The sequence below is a fragment of the Dendroctonus ponderosae genome, unplaced genomic scaffold (assembly GCF_020466585.1).
Source record: "Dendroctonus ponderosae isolate FM_Combo_2020 unplaced genomic scaffold, Dpon_F_20191213v2 Dpon_F_20191213_1, whole genome shotgun sequence".
NCBI lineage: Eukaryota > Metazoa > Arthropoda > Insecta > Coleoptera > Curculionidae > Dendroctonus > Dendroctonus ponderosae.
In genome coordinates this window covers 23,667,529-23,683,984 of record NW_026017110.1, presented here as the reverse complement: position 1 = coordinate 23,683,984, position 16,456 = coordinate 23,667,529, and the positions used below count along the sequence as shown (strand labels likewise).

Below are 16,456 nucleotides of genomic sequence, written 5' to 3'. Positions count from 1 at the left end.
AAATGGGGAGTAAAATCAAAAACAAAGAGTTTGCTTGTTCTAAAAGTTGGGAAGAGCGTTTCAAGAAGAGGCATAATATCAGTAGCGGAAAAATTGATGGAGAGACTGCGGGTGAAAAATTGTTCTTATGAAAACGTTAGAGGCGATCAATAAAAATTAAACATTTTCTATAAATCTCTTAGATGCAGTCAATTTCATTCATAGAGCTTGGCAAAAAGTTGGCCGAAAAACCATTGCAAATTGCTTTAAGCATGGGGGATTTGTAAGAAAAGAAAATGATTATGAACCAGACGATGAAATTCCACTTAACGAATGGTTAGAAAAGTATAAAGACTCTGACTACGAGTATGACACAGACGAAGATGTCCCAATGTTGTCGAATAACATGTTAAAACCAAATTGAGTGATTTTAATTTCTTCGAATATGTGAGCATTGATAATGGCATTCTTACAAGAGAAATGTTGACCGATGAGCAAATTATAGACCCGTAAACAAAACAAAAATTACAGACTTTATGAAGTAGATTTCAAATTGAATTTTGTTTATCTTGTTGTGTGCTTTTTAGTCATACCTGCTAACTTCTACTACTCTATGTAAAAATAACGAAATAAAATACACCACGTGTTTTTGTATTATTATTCGCTTATAACGAATTCCGGATATAACGAACCAGTTTTAGTTCATTTTTCAAGTTCGTTATATCCGGACTCAACTGTACTTGTACTTGTACTTAATTGGATGTTTTATTAATTAGAAGTCAAGGTAATCCTGTTCTCGAATTACATTTGACCAAAACATTAACTCAAGTTCGACTCAAAGATGCAAATATGCTGGCTTTTGTTGACAATATGTGCTCTTGTTGCTGATAGATAAACAACACACTTGATCATCAGCAACAGTGAAAACAGTTATGTAACGAAACAGACGAAAATCTGGGCAAGTTTTCCAGTTAATAAGCATGTAGGTTTGTCGCGTTTTCAGCTTGCCGGAATCTCCAGAATCTATTTTAATGAGCTATTTTGAGAACGTCAGTTTATCCGTTGCTATTAGTTATTGTACTGGGCTGATTTAGCTGGGCAACGGATATCAATGAAAAGGGCATTTAACCAATAAATCACTGAACAAAATAGGGAAAACAATGCATAATGAAAGCAAGTAGAGTGTTTTGAAAAAAGGGATGCCACGCGTTATTGCACATAACCATATTTTCAGTTAAATGAGTCGACTTTGCCCACTCATGGCGTTGGAAAACTCCATGGCATTTCCCCATTCTGAATGAGTATTGAACGTAACGGGCATGCACTGACGTGCAATTCATCATCAAGCAACTAATAACCGCATTCTGCTTAAATAATATAGGTCAAAAATGCGGCCATTAAACAATATAGGAAGGTACACAACGTTAAAATGAAGGCACTTATTTTGATTGTTTTTGGGTCAAAGAAATTGACCAAAACTGATGAAATTCGCCAATGTGATAGTGGACATTGAACTGATGAGAACTAGCTAAAAATTATAAAAAATCTTCATACCTTTCAGCACGAAATTTGGGAAAATGTTCGAACGAAACACTGAAATTAAGACCACACCATTTTCTGCCACAAACACATGATATCACCGATTTGTTTGAAGCCAATCCGTCGTGACGGATTTTTGAATTTTTCGCGCCCGATCCCATGCCTACTGGAATTCCAAAGCAATCTTTTTCAGTTGCAAAAAACAAAAGCTACCGAAATCTGCCAATTGCAAGTTTCGGTCTCAACCTTCTTCGATCCTCCGTCATTACCTGATAATCAATGAATACACGTTGTTTTAATTTATATTTACTTTTTTGCGAAAACCACTAAACCATTAGAAGTCGTATAGGTACAGGGTGTTGCACTTAGTTTTAATTCAACATGGAATCACCGAATTATTTTTTTTACCGTAAATTAAAAATTTGTTTTATTTTATCTAATAATCTAATACTGGCTAAATTTCGCAATATACAGTGTGCTTTAGAATTATTTGAAGAAAAAGCAGAGATTAGTTTTGCGTCTCACTTGCTAAAAATTGTCTTTTTCCAACCAAAAATGCGTCAAAAAAAGTAGAAAGCGCTGGGGGTACACAATTTTTTTTTTTTAATTTTTTTACGCTGATAAAATCTGCATTTTTTAACTTCGAAATATTTTTTTGCGGATTGTCAAAAATTAATACACCGTCAGATTACATTTTCTTTGATGATTCATAAATCAAAACTAGCGAAAAGTAAATAAAAAATTGAAAAATTCGGACATTTGTGAATTCGAAACATTTGTGAATAAATACAAAATTTCACACCGTAACAAAACCATCCATTACATTACTTCTTTTTTCATTCCACAATGAAGCATTAGCTTTTATTAATAATTTTAAATTACTATTTTCTCGGTGATCCTGTAAATTATTTGCAATTTTTAAGAAAAGTAGGGATATGTATCATATTTTTTATTTTTTCTTAAAAAAATACCATGCGATTTCCTCAATTTTTTTAAAGCAATCCTGTAAAGAGAATGATCGAACAATCAATGAAACTAAAAATGTATGAATTCGTATTTTTAATTACCTTTAATCAACCGTTTCATGATATTATTTAAGTTTTGCGAAAAAAAGCTTTTGAAAAAAAAAATTATACAATTGCGTGACAATTTTCCTTTAGGAGTTGCTGTATTAAAAATTAGCGCAGTGAAAAAATTCTTAAATTTTAAATATGTTTAGGACTTGCAGTTTTTTGCAAAAATTACCATTCGCCAGATTTCGTTTGGCAATGTTGTCGACAAAATTACTGCAAGGTTTATGAAAAACTGAAGAATTTAAATCTTCAAAAATTTTCCAAAAATATTTCTTTAAAACACTTTTTAAAAGTATAAAAATACAAAATTTTTTACTTTTGATTTTTCATCAAACTTGCTTTAATTTTGTAAAAACAGTGTCGCCTTAATTTCGCAATTTGTATGCAACATAAATTTAAAATTTTGAATAGTTACAAGATAATTTTAAACCATTCGGCATCGTCGCTGGGAATACGCAAAAGAGACGAATAGACAACTGTCAATCGGTGACATCTCAATGTGGGTTATCTCAATCTGAACATAAACAAGTTAGTTGTGTTTGTATTTTATTAATTTCGGACTGATCTGCGAGACTGTTAATTAATTATTAACCTTACCAGTGTTTCTAAAACATTAACATCATGGATCAAATGCTTCCCAGTCCTGGGTTTAGCATACCCAGCATTGGTAAGTAGACTTAATTTCGTTATTGGCGTCCTACCGCCTTGGACCCCCAAAGCTCATTAAAATTGGTTTATTCAGAATGTGCTGGCACGTAAATTTCCACAAAAAATATGAATTTTTTGCCTAAAGCTACTTATTACGTTTAAGATAATAAATAGATACATATTTCGATATATCATAGTGGGATGGACTTGGGGCAGCATGAATAGTGGAGAACACATGTTTTTTTATGTGGAATAGATTTTTATTTCGGATTGAAAAAGTAAATAATACACAATGCAATTACTGCAAATACAGCTTTTGACTGTTAGCTATAAATTCACGTTGAAATATTGAACTGAACATTAAAATTTCAACTCCTTTTTTAAACGAGGTATGTAAATTTCTAATAGGCACGCCTTTGCATCAGCCAGAAGAGGATCAACAAATCCTTCCAAATGCCTTGCAACAACAACAGCAGCAGCAACAGCCTCTCTCTAGCCAAGTTCCTCCATTGGCTCCCATGGGGGGACTAACTCCCAATTTGGGGCTTGGAATGGGAAGCGCCATGTCGATGCCGCATACAAAATATGTTAGCGGATTTTCCATGCCCATGAGCACTGGCCACAGTGGAATGACTCCACAAACACCAGTACGTACTCATTGTTTAGCTTCACCAAATAACACTTGTTAGTTACCCGCCCCTGAATAAAAGTACAGCAAATCCTGTTCGAAACACTCATTAACCGGAAGTTGGGTTGCTAAACTGTGATTTTTACAGCAACATAGTATGATGTCCTCCATGGTAAACCTGGGAGGAACCGGGATGAGCGGCAGTACTCCCAGTATGAGTGTAGGCGGTCCATCCACACCATCTCCCATGACTCCTATGACCCCTCATTCTGCTGATCCCGGAATTGTGCCACAGTTACAGTAAGTGGGCTATTGGATTATAAGTCGACAATGTTGTAAAGTAACTCGGCTTATAGGAACATAGTATCCACGGTAAATCTGAGCTGCAAGTTGGACCTAAAAAAAATTGCGCTACACGCCCGAAATGCCGAATACAATCCGAAACGGTTTGCTGCTGTGATTATGAGGATAAGAGAGCCGCGAACTACAGCGTTAATATTCAGTTCTGGAAAAATGGTCTGTACGGGGGCTAAAAGCGAAGAGGACTCCAGACTGGCCGCCCGAAAATATGCCAGGATTATTCAGAAATTGGGATTCCCAGCCAAGTTCTTAGATTTTAAAATACAGGTATGTGCCGGTTCCAAAGTAAGATTGAAAAAATGTCCCTAAATTTTTTACCTCCAAAAATGAAACACACATCCTTTACGATTACTAGTTTGCCGTGTGTTTTTTCAGTTTCTTTTCACACCCCGCTTCGCTTTATTATTCGAATAAAATTTGAAATAATTTAAATGACAAGAACTTTTCCAAATATAGAGAATAGAGAAGTGTATATTTAGTTACTAAATAATGGATTTAAAAAGCCAATTTCGAGCTCTACATGGATGAAGGTAAAAGATTATTGGAAGTTGTCCAGAAGGATGTCAGAATATTGGGACAATAGTTTGCAGACGATTTCCGGCTGTGGAACATTGTTTAAAGAATCAAAGAAAGTTTTAAAAGAAATTATCTAGAATCTGCACTTGTACATAAAAAATAGAAATGAACAAAACGTTACGAATTTTTAAAGCTAATTACGATTTTTTAGAAGCAAAACTAAATTGGTTACTGAAAATTTATAAAAACGTAGGGTTTTTTGTTTTTGTAGTAAACAAATGAACGGATTTAAATTTAGTTTGTCTCATTTTGTAGGTATTTTTAATACATAAAAAAGTATTAAACTTTTTCAATAGCATCAGCGGTACAAAAGTTATGCGCAAAAAACGGGTTTCATTGACTATTTAAACAATGTTCCAGAGCCCGCAAACTATTGTCCCAATATTCTGACATCCTTCCGAACAACTTCCAATAATCTTTTACCTTCATCTGTTTATTGTCTGGAAAAACTCTAATCCGAATGGACTATAAAGGGGCTATGAGCTATCGAGAAAAAAATCAAAGTTCTTCGTTAAAGAAGAAACAAACTTAGTTTATATGAACATTTTGATTTATTTTTGTCAACGTAATTTCGAATCACTGTATGTAATTGTTGTTTTTTTTTTTTAATTCAACAATTTTCAGAATATGGTCGGCAGTTGCGACGTAAAATTTCCGATTCGTCTGGAAGGACTAGTTTTGACGCACAGTTCTTTCAGCTCGTACGAACCGGAGTTGTTCCCTGGATTAATATACCGTATGGTCAAACCTAGAATAGTATTACTAATTTTTGTATCGGGAAAAGTTGTACTTACTGGAGCCAAGGTAAGGCAAGAGATTTATGAAGCCTTTGACAATATTTATCCGATTCTAAAGAGTTTTAAGAAACAGTAGACTCACAATGTTCATTCCAATCTAAGTTAAGTTGATGAAATAACTTGGGCTATAGTTGAATAGGTAGTTGTGTTTGTTTTCACGTTAATCTAATGGTGGTTTTTAGTTTAACTATCGGAGTTATGATATTTGATTCTTATATGATGCAAGAAAAAACAGGTCTCAGTTGGTTGACTAGAAATGTTATTTTATCGACTTATGAAATTTGGAGGAATGTTATCTGGACTGCACCCCAGTTGTTCGAGGGAGCACTTGGCCCATATAAGATATGAATGTAAATAAATTGTACGTATTATTTTTCATAAGTTCTGGTTTTTTTGTATGGTCTCATTATTCCCATCGGCTGCTGTTTGGGAGAGTTTGCATGTTTAACTGAAGTAAAATTCAGTTTGTTTGTATTTTTAATGATGGAATCACGATGCATATCAAATACAAGTAAATCAATCAGATCATACTAACTACGAGTTTTGGGAATAACAAAGGCTAAAAATACAACAATTCAACATGAAATTTTTATTAGGTATAAAAATCCTTAAAAATCCCAAGCATATTGAATACAAAAAAAATGTTCTGTTTTCTGTCCACTAAAAATTAGTATTTGCATCATATTAAAACAATCGTTCAGTCTAACACTTACCCCTAAAAGTGAGATTGCTGATAGCAAATTTTCAAGTCTCGTAACTCATGTAAATTTGAGCCTTAGTAAAAAACCGTCGGGCAACTGTACTTATTACAAAGGTTTACCCTGAACATGTTTTTCTACATTTAGAGAATATGAGAATTCAACATATTGTCGAAAATATTTAGTCATTAGATAATTAGCGACGTTTCGATGTATTTAATGTTATGTGCAAAAATGAACAATGGCAAGTCAGACACTGTTTTACACTCACATTTTTTCAAGTATTACAAAATATCGTCGTCTAATTTTTTAATATCACAGTTTTAGTATTATTTTCACCCATATACAAAGCTGCTTCAAAGTATATAAAGTGTTTTCGAGAAAATTTGTTTCGTAGAAGTTCGAGATTAATTGTTACTGTCTAAAATCTAAAGATAAAATTTTCTGGTTTCATCACCATAAATCTATTGAAAAAATGGACTTTTTTGCTTGCTGACACTATCCTACGTGTTTTATTTCGAGCTGAATAAACATATATTTTAGGAACTTTGCGCAACGTTTTATTGGCACAAATTATCATAGTCATGGACAAACCATGTTCATAAAATAAATAACTTATACAATAAAAAAAGACAACGGTACATTCAAACTATTCCCAAACCCCACGTAGCCTTGCTGCTAGTTATACCGATATACATGGGCGAAATAAAGTTATTTTCAGGAGATCTAATAGGCTCGAAACCGGTTCTGGGATGCTTGAAACAGTCATTGCCACCATTATTATATCCGATAAATTACGATACATTAAATATAAATACACTAACCATTTTCTGTACACGGTATTTACAAAATATGCTTTTTCCTGCTTTGACTCTCTGAAAGTCACTGGGTTTCTGGAGAAATATTCAAATATTTTCCCAAACTCCAATGGACGTTTGTCTTGTTTGCACACTCTGTAGATCAAGCCAGTTATGAGAAAACCCAGCGCACATAACAGCAGCTTCAATACATGGCAAAATCGTAAAACACTCGTCGAAATATCAGCTGGTAAGGATTATGTTGTCTTTGCTACAAAAATCTAAGTACTCTATTATTAAGGCTCTGTCTCTTATCTACCAGACATTTCTCGTATCACAGAAGAGGACAATTTACAACGCAGTTTAGACCTATTCGAGATTATAGTTCAGAGAGTTTCGAATAATTAGGAAGTAAACTATCTGCATTTTATGTGAGTGCTCTCTCTACACAAATGATGCTGTAGGAAGAAAGAGCATGAGCAAAATACGTGTTTTGGTTACACGGCTCTGATTAAAATTTCGAAAGGAAACTCCAGTATTATACATAATTGCTGTCCGTAGAACAATCTTCTCTACTTTCTCTGATATTGTTTCGACGTTTATGCTTATCTTTCGACGTATTAGTTAGCGTAGTGTCGCTGGGCGAATCAGGCTGCTGCCGCACGTTGTTATTGGCTAAATTTCGCATTTCAATCACAGTCGGATTCTGGAAAAAATCCGAGCTAGTAATCTCTGGAATAGAGACGAATTAACCTAGTTTTAGTTTTTAGTATTGCTTGAAAATGCGGGAAAAGTTTCTCAACCACACAGTGTTTGTATAACAGCAATTGATTATTGCACTTAAATAACGATTGATTGTTTGAAGGTGGTTGAGAAACCTATTATTGGGAGACTAAATGCTAAGGGCAAATTGTAACGGCAATTATTAGTTGTTAGCGTAAAAAAGCGAATAAGCTTGTAACACTGAAAAAATCGTGAATTTTCGCTGGAAAGCAAACAGGAACGGTAACAGCTCTAGCTCTAGCATTATGTTTACCTGGGTTTTGAAGAGCGTGAATAATAGTTGAAAGCTTAAGGACCAGCTAGATGGCATGCTATAAAAGATCGTTCAAGCTTCTATTACTAGGTAGATAAATTTAATTGATTTTATGTAAGTAGTTGAAATCGGTAGAAGAGTATCCAATGGAAGATAACATTTTTTAACTCAAAGGTAAATATTATTAAAATTTCATCTAAATGATGAATCCTGATCGCACAAGTTAATTTATATTCTCTATCTTCAACTGATGTTTCGATAACAAGTTGCACCTGGCGAATACTTAGAGTAATCGGCATGCAAAGAACGGAACCACAATAAAAAAAAAATATTTCCAATACAATCCAAGGAAACATAAAAAACATACCTTTTCTGTATCTGCCAGTGGGTTGGATGTTATTGTGATTTTATTTCCAGGCAGTGTGCATCCATTAGCTTTCGATAGGGTTTTTGACTCAACCATATAATCACTGGCGTCAGCTTGGATGTGATTTGGAATGGAATTCGATTTGTCTTGAGTATCTAGAGATGAGACTTGTCAGAGAGGAGTTTTTTTTTAACAAAAAGAGCTAGAGGGCTTTTTGATGTTTGTAATTAAGTTGGGACACATAGTTAATTATCTTTACGCTTCAGTTAAAGAACAAATTACTTTAGGACTTTAGGTGTTATTTTTTTCATTAATTACTCTACCTGGTAGTTTATTGCGCTGCCATTTTCTGCACACAAAAAGCAAAATAACCCCTGTAACTACAAGGGCAAATCCGACCACTCCTCCCGCAATTATAACGTAAATATTAGCTCCTTTTGTAATTATGGGAGTTGGGGTTGTGGTGGTGGGTGGGTTGACGGGGCTCACTATGAAAGAAAAAAATATAAATATCTCAAACATTTGCGTAAAAATCCACGATTACTGGCAAAAAATAGGTTCAGTTTGTGCCATTTACACACCTCCGGTACGGCCTTTCATCATAGGGCTCAATTCGCTGGCCAATTTCTGATTGAAACTTTGCAATTTAACATCGTAACTGGTTTCGGGATGTAAGTAGTTGATAACGTAACTTCTTACATCGGAGCCTTCCACTGTAACTACCACGTAGTCATCCCCAGCCCTGGTAGCAATTAGGTAATGTATGTAAAAGCCGTCGATTGTTACATTGAAAGGTGGACACTAAAAAATATAAATCCATTCATCAGTGGGTTGCTCTCTCTCTTTCTCCTACAATTTGAAATAGGGTAAAGAAACTACCCCGGCGACATGCTTTTGGACTTTCTCTTTCAGAATCAGCCCTTTCACGGGACGGTACATGTTTCAAAAAACCTAAACATCGAACACGGACCTGAATATTTCCGGGTGGAAACGTCGAAAATTAAATTGATTTTACTATAACAGACAGTACAGACGTTAATGTACTGAATAAGGCAAATATAGGTAGCGATCATAAAATGGTCAGGGCAAAGATAATCCAACGTTTAAAACAGGAGCGAAGAAACCTGGTAGCCAAGACCAGAAAGGGAGAAAAACTACTAATTGACAACAAGGTTGAGTACCAGTGAGCCATGACTAAAATCTACAGAACAGCGAAAGTCTAGATGAGGAACTAAACGAAAATATTGTGAAATCTGTAAAAGTTGCTAGCGAGAAACACTGGTTAAAACATATTATTGGAAACGAGAAGCTGAGTGATAGAACAAGACAAATGATGAACCAAAGGCGAGAAATAAGCAATAAAGAAAACCCAGCAAACAGTTACAAACTAAAGCAAAGACATAGCGAACGTAGTGAGACAAGTTGTAAGAAAATACAGCACATTTGGACATAGAAGACCATTGACGAGAACAAAGGTATGAAAGTGTGCAACAGGAAAAAGTGCCATCGAAAAACTTAAGCAGCAGAAGAATACGGAAACAACAAAGATAAAATTCTCTTGTTGAAAACGTTTACAAGAATCTGTATGAAGAAAGTCAGGAGAGAGTTAACAAGGCCTCAGTGCGGAAATCTGAAATACTGATAACGCCAGACAATGTAGGCCCGTTTTTCGCCCGTAAAGAATACATTGAGCTGTCGACCAAATCAGGTTGATTGTTGAAGAGCGATAGTTTCGTTATAACTTCTGGTCTTTTGCACAGAAGTGGGAAGGTACTTCCATTCCAAATAGGTAAAAGTTTTATAATTGATTATCCGCAGTTTTCATTAAAACACTCATACATATAACAGGGCCAATCCTGATCTGGGTAAACAGGATTTATTGATTAAAGAAATTCGTTTTTTAGAAAAAAGAAAAATATTAGTCTTGAACAATGCAATCGATAAAAACTTACGGCAACGCTGGCATCAAGAAGATTACTTCTTTTTTGTGCCTTTCTAGTGAAATTTTGTATCCACATCAAGAAGTAATAAACATGGAAGATTTCAGTTACAAAATTTAAAAAAAATGTTATTCAGGATTTTGAAGAAATTTTTTTAGAAGATTTTAATAAAATATCTCGTTTGCACCATACCTGTAAACCATCTTATTGACCAAGGTTGTCTTACTCATTTTCAGGGATGTAGTAATCATTCAATTGAAAATATTGCAAATATTATTCTTAGTCTATCCAATACACTTATTAACAAGTATTGTGGTATTCATTTGAGCAAAAACAAAAAACGAAAATTACAAACTTTTAAGTAGAATAAGAAGTACGCCCTTAGTTACCAAAATCGACTACTTTCCCGACAGGAAACCAACTTTATCACCCGGCTTTGAATCACTTTACATGTACTTTTCCTTATTTTCTCCAAGCCAAAACTTTGAATCCGATTCTGCCATAAAAGGCGAAAAATTAGTCGATTAGCCAAATTAAGAGCAGGCAAATAATCCATACTAAGGCCTTCGTAATGGAAAATAAACTGGCCTCTTTGAGACGACGTCACTTGTAATCGCTTAAGACGACGTTTGGTCAGATTTGGAGCATTTACAACTCGTCATTTCCTTTCGTTTCAGAAATAACCATGTTTTTAATAGATTGCGCTCACGAAATGAAAATATGTGCTTTCTGGCCAACGAAAAACGCTAGATGACTTCAGAACTTCATAAGCGTAATATTTAGCAGATTTGAGACATTTTGGAGCATTTACAGCTCATTTGCTTACAGAATCACCCACAAATTAAGAGTAGCCCTACGAGCCATGGAACGAAGAATGCTTGAGATCTTCCACTTTAAGAGATCGAACCCCCAACAAATCAGGAACAGGTCAAAAGTAACAGACGTTATTAAAAGAACCAGTTTTTTTTTAATGTGGCAAAGATGCAATATGCTAGATGGACACGAATACTAGAACGGGGCTGATGGTGATGATGTTAACTTTTTATCCATGTAAAACTTACGTTCCAGTAGACTTTGATAGAACTATGGCTGATTGTTTCCACATGTGTGATAAGACAAACGGGAAGAGGATTCTTCTTATCAAAGTCAATGCTGCGCAAATGGAACTTCTTCGACATCTGGCTCATGATGGAATCGTTATTGGAGTAAACGACTGCGACCCGAAATTTGTAAAAGTGGTCGGGTTTCAGATCGCTGATTTCATAAGCGTTGATATTCGGCGCTATGTCAGTGTTTGCAGTATTCCAGCCTAAAAAGAATTAGGCATTCAGACTGGTTAATCCAGCTACAAATCTTGCAGATGTGTACCTTTGTTCGAAGTATACGTTTGATTAGCAAAGGGAATTTCTTTGTATTGGACTTTGAAAAACAGAATCGACAGGCCATTATTGTTACTAATGTTCCATCGAACCACCACAGTATCGTCTTTCACGCGACTCACTACAGGCTTACTAGGTGGGATCATTTTAGGTGCCCGCTGTCTGGATGGGCGTTTTGTAACGCGCGATTTCCTAAAAAATATCTTAACTAGTCTGCTTTGGAGTAAAACTGCAGGCTTACTTTGGTTTGTGCCTCGGACGATTATGTAGAGGCGTGGGAATTTCATCGATGCTAGTCGGCAAAGGAATTACTCGAATTCTTATACTGCTATACACGGTTTGCACAATATTTCTTGCAAAAATCTGCAAATTGCCAGCGTGACGCTTCTCTATGGGTCTAAAGTAGATTTTGTTGCCGATTGCTTCTATTCTCGAGTCATTCAACACGGAAAACCCGTTTAGGAACCAGGAAATTTCCGGCTCGGGAGTACCTAATTAAAAACCGAACTAAGTTAAATTACTGCCATACTTAAAAACAAAAATTAAAGTTACCTCTAACTTCACATTCAAGATCCCTATTCTCCCCCTGATTAATATCAGTGGCATTAATGCTGCAGTCTAGACTCGGTTCTTCCCGATATTTCACCATGATTTCATGGAAAATACTCCCATGGGAATTTGTGTGATTACACACGTAAACGCCATCATCTCTGGAAGATATATTTTTTATCAACAACCCACCGGCGATAACTTCGGTACGATGTGCCGGTAACTGAGATTGGGACTTCTTGTACCACACCACTTTAGGTATGGGCTTACCCACTGCGGAACATTCCAGAAATAATGTCGATCCTGAAAACCAACAGCAAATTAAATCAGTGCCTAATTATCGATTTATAGGTCACCTTTTGTTGCTGTATGCTCGCTAACAGGTTGACTAATGAAAAATGGGGCCTTTTCGTGTGCATGATGAGTGACTTCTAATTTTAAAGTTGAGTCCAAATTCCGTTTTTCAAATGTGTTTGTCGTCGAACACCTGGAATGGATTAAAAAGGGCCGCAAAAATTTAGCGTTTGAACCAAAATCAGCAAATTTTCACTCACTTGTAGACCCCGGACTCGCTTACATTCACATGGGGAAGTATCATGCTTTTAACTCGATTGCCCACATCGGGCGGGCTGATATATTTGTCGTCTTTAGTATAGTCTACATAAGCCAGAGGATTCGATTCGGGAACGTCACATCTCCAACTCACAGTGTTTCCTGCTTGAACCGTAACGGAAACTGATTTCTGCGGATGCGATTGACCCAGTCTTGCAAGGGTGATTCGCCATGGTACTGAAGCGACCACAAATGCCCCGTAATAAGCCAGACACTGATAATCACCCGCTACTAGTTCATCTTTCACCTGCAAGAACGGGAAGAATTAGCTTCAAGGGGTGCAAGTGTTGATTCAAGTAAAATCGTGGTTTTTCTTTCCACTGGTGTCTTTGGAATTTGCATAGCTATACTCACCGGTACAAGTAATTCAGATTTTTTCTTGTTCGGTCTGAATTCGTGAATTAGCCTGTAACTAGCGTTGCTCAAAATTATATTAGCTGCCCTATTATACGGCTCATCAGTTGGGTAGAATTTCCATTCAAACTTATCGGGCACTATATTCATTTCACATAGCAGCGAAGTATCATATCCTATAGGTAGCGACATGGACACTGGTTGGCTCACCAGATACTCGAAGTCTGAAAACGAAGATTTATGTCGTTTCTGAAAAGTTGCGACTTTCGTATGTACGTTGAAGGCTTTTCAACATTTTTACAGCACATTTTATCCAATTTTCAGTGAAGTGAGTGAGGCAACAATCACGATTTCGATCTTGAATTGGAAAATTGAAAATGCCAAGAAAAAACAGTTTTACTCAATAAATGTTTCCAACTTCCAGTCTTATGTTAGTTGTGAGTAATAAACAATATGTAAAAGTAAAGTAGTAGCTAAATATAAAAGCTGTCGATGTCGAACTTGAGGCCCGCGGGCCGCTTGCAGCCCTTTAAACATGTTTATTTGGCCCGCCAAGCATTTCTGAAATTTAATTTATTTCATCGACTTTCTCCCATTAATATTGTTACTAAATTAATTATAATAAAATATGGTAGTACATACAATGTGGTGTTCAAACAAGCAAAACAAATGTATGTGCTTGTTTGTGTTTGCTTCTACCACACAATCAGTCAGACTGGTAAGCTTTAAACTAGGAATTTTAGCAATTTTCGTGTTTGATGAAAAAAGTCGTGAGTGCAATATTATTGTCCAAAAGGTAAAATTAGAGTTTTTTTTATTCAAAATTAAGTTTTCCTACAAATGTTTTTAACGCAAATTTTTAATCCATAATAGAATTGATTATTTTCTCACTTTCGACAAAGATGAAGCTGTACGACGGTGGTTTGAAGAGTCCATGCAAAAATTAAAACTACTTAATTTTTTAGGATATATCATTTTTATTTTTCAGCATGATCTCATTTTAGACTAATACACTTCGTCCAATGATGCTCTAGTTTGTTGATCGCTTCCGAATAATAGGATTTGTCCTATTGTAATAGAATGTGATTGTGTCAAGTCTGTAAAATAGGCATTTGTTTCGGCAATCACCTCCTGGTTTGGGGAAAATCTTTTTCCCGCCAGCCATTTCTTCAGATTGGGGAACAAGAATAGTCCGAAGTAGCCAAATCTGGAGAATACGGGGGATGTGGAACGAGTTGAAATCCTACTTCCATCAATTTTGCAGCCACATCTGCTGATGTGGGAGCTGGTGCGTTATCATGATGGAAAAGGACTTTTTTGTGGGCCAATCGTGGACGTTTTTCTTGTAGCTAGGTTTGCAAATGGTCCAATAACGATGAATAATATGCGCCTGTAATCGTTTTACCCTTTTCCAAATAATCAATGAAGATTACTCCTTGCGAATCCCAAAAAACAGTTGCCATAACCTTCCGAGCCGAAGGAACTGTCTTCGTCTTTTTTGGTGCAGATTCCCCCTTGCCAACCCACTGTTTGGACTGTTCTTTGGCCTCAGGAGTATAGCGTTGTATCCATGTTTCATCCACAGTCACGAAACTAATGTTTAATCAGCACGCAAAATTCTTTTTCGTCCATATTTTGAAAATCTCTCGACTTCTTCGATTCAAACGAACGCCAAACACAAACAAATAAACCAATCTGGCTGAAACTTGGTGTGTGTTCGTCCAAGAGATGCTACTAACTGAAAATAACTTTGATGCGCACCAGTAGTGTCCTCTCTCTGACTTTGCACGGACTTTTCAAACCACCCTCGTATGCTTAAATATGCTCAGAGACTGGCTCGACACTGATATTATATATTATAACATAAAGCATTACGATACAAACCATGAACGACAATATAAAAACTTTACAGGACAAGTCTGGATAGACAAGTTTAATCAAAGAGAGAAAACTTGGGAAAACAACAAACTTTTTTTAAATCAAGCTATTTTTTCAAATACGGCAGTAAAGGCTAGTTTTGTTGGAAAATTCGATACTGTTCTTTGGCACTTGATGAGAGTTGCGATATTAGCGATACGGCACAACTGGCTATATTTTGACATGGTAGTGGCACTACATTTAATATTACCGAAGAATTGTGTTCATTGATTCCACTGCAAGGGGCTACAACTGGCAAAGATCTGTACGATAGACTAAAATCTGTGTTGGAAATTTTTTCTATTTTATTAGAAAATATTATTGGTATATCGACAGATGGAGCACGGACAATGACAATCATGGACACACTCCTAGTGTCGGGAAGGCCATTTTAAGACATTAAGAAGGTCACAGGATGCAGGATCAATTTGTTAACCACTGTATAATTCACCAGGAAAATGTATGTGCGAAATGCCACAGTACCAATAATTAAACTAATCAATTTTATAAAGTCGCGTGCGCTAAATCACCAGGAATTTAAAGAATTTTACTAAAAGATTTAGAAACTGAATAAGGGCGACGTGGTGTCTACTAATACCGAAGTACGTTGGCTTAGTAGAGGTGCAATTCTAAGAAGAGTATACAACTTACAAAGCGAAATACAATTGTTCTTGGATATGAAGAGATATTCTTTTGAATATACAGTTGAGTCCGGATATAACGAACTTGAAAAATGAACTAAAACTGGTTTGTTATATCCGGAGTTCGCTATAAGCGAATAAAAATACAAAAAAACGTGGTGTATTTTATTTCGTTATTTTTACATAGAGTAGTAGAAGTTAGTAGGTATGACTAAAAAGAACACAAAAAGATAAACAAAATTCAATTTGAAATCTACTTCATAAAGTCTGTAATTTTTGTTTGTACATTTCTGCTGTAAAAATAGATGTTATTTATGTAGTTTTCAAGATCACAAAAGGACTCCCAGATATGATTAGGAACTTGGCGTGATTGTAGAAAATTCAGAGTTTCTGACACTATTTTTGTCATTTCAGAAATGGTTAGAACAGCATTAGTGTCTACAGTAGAATACGTTTCACCTAAATCGTCACCTTTCTCATTATCGCTTAAAGCTGTAGATGAGGTTACGGAGTCTATAATTTGCTCATCGGTCAACATTTCTCTTGTAAGAATGCCATTATCAATG

The 16,456-nt window shown here is 35.7% G+C and overlaps 3 protein-coding genes across 8 annotated transcripts in view; 1 reads left to right on the top strand and 2 right to left on the bottom strand.

Annotated features, from left to right (window-relative positions):
- The window catches only part of LOC109533984 (forkhead box protein N2), a 19,579-nt gene extending 17,941 nt beyond the window's left edge, over positions 1-1,638 (bottom strand). For both annotated transcript variants that reach the window (XM_048660601.1, XM_048660603.1), the window contains exon 1: positions 1,534-1,638. The gene's annotated coding sequence lies outside the window, so the exon portion shown is untranslated. The remainder of the gene's footprint in view (positions 1-1,533) is intronic.
- A 2,062-nt stretch (positions 1,639-3,700) lies between these two features.
- Positions 3,701-5,981, top strand: LOC109533059 (cyclin-dependent kinase 8; the record flags this gene model as incomplete). Its single annotated transcript, XM_019898252.2, is given in 4 exon segments — positions 3,701-3,886; positions 4,016-4,167; positions 4,224-4,494; positions 5,428-5,981. Coding segments are annotated over 4 exon segments (858 nt in total), but the record flags the coding sequence as incomplete, so codon positions are not given.
- Positions 5,982-6,174: 193 nt separating this feature from the next.
- The window catches only part of LOC109533056 (interference hedgehog), a 58,825-nt gene continuing 48,543 nt past the window's right edge, over positions 6,175-16,456 (bottom strand). For 2 of the 5 annotated variants that reach the window (XM_048670780.1, XM_019898246.2), the window contains 11 exons: positions 13,333-13,556; positions 12,921-13,225; positions 12,723-12,853; positions 12,370-12,669; positions 12,059-12,308; positions 11,807-12,009; positions 11,500-11,747; positions 9,080-9,299; positions 8,822-8,986; positions 8,499-8,653; positions 6,175-7,801 (listed from right to left, as the gene is read on the bottom strand). In XM_048670780.1, the coding sequence (XP_048526737.1) occupies positions 7,634-7,801; positions 8,499-8,653; positions 8,822-8,986; positions 9,080-9,299; positions 11,500-11,747; positions 11,807-12,009; positions 12,059-12,308; positions 12,370-12,669; positions 12,723-12,853; positions 12,921-13,225; positions 13,333-13,556 (2,369 nt within the window). In that variant the 3' untranslated portion in view covers positions 6,175-7,633. Of the gene's footprint in view, positions 7,828-8,131; positions 8,190-8,498; positions 8,654-8,821; positions 8,987-9,079; positions 9,300-11,499; positions 11,748-11,806; positions 12,010-12,058; positions 12,309-12,369; positions 12,670-12,722; positions 12,854-12,920; positions 13,226-13,332; positions 13,557-16,456 lie in introns of all 5 variants that reach the window. The other 3 variants (XM_048670782.1, XM_048670783.1, XM_048670781.1) reach the window with 3 other exon arrangements.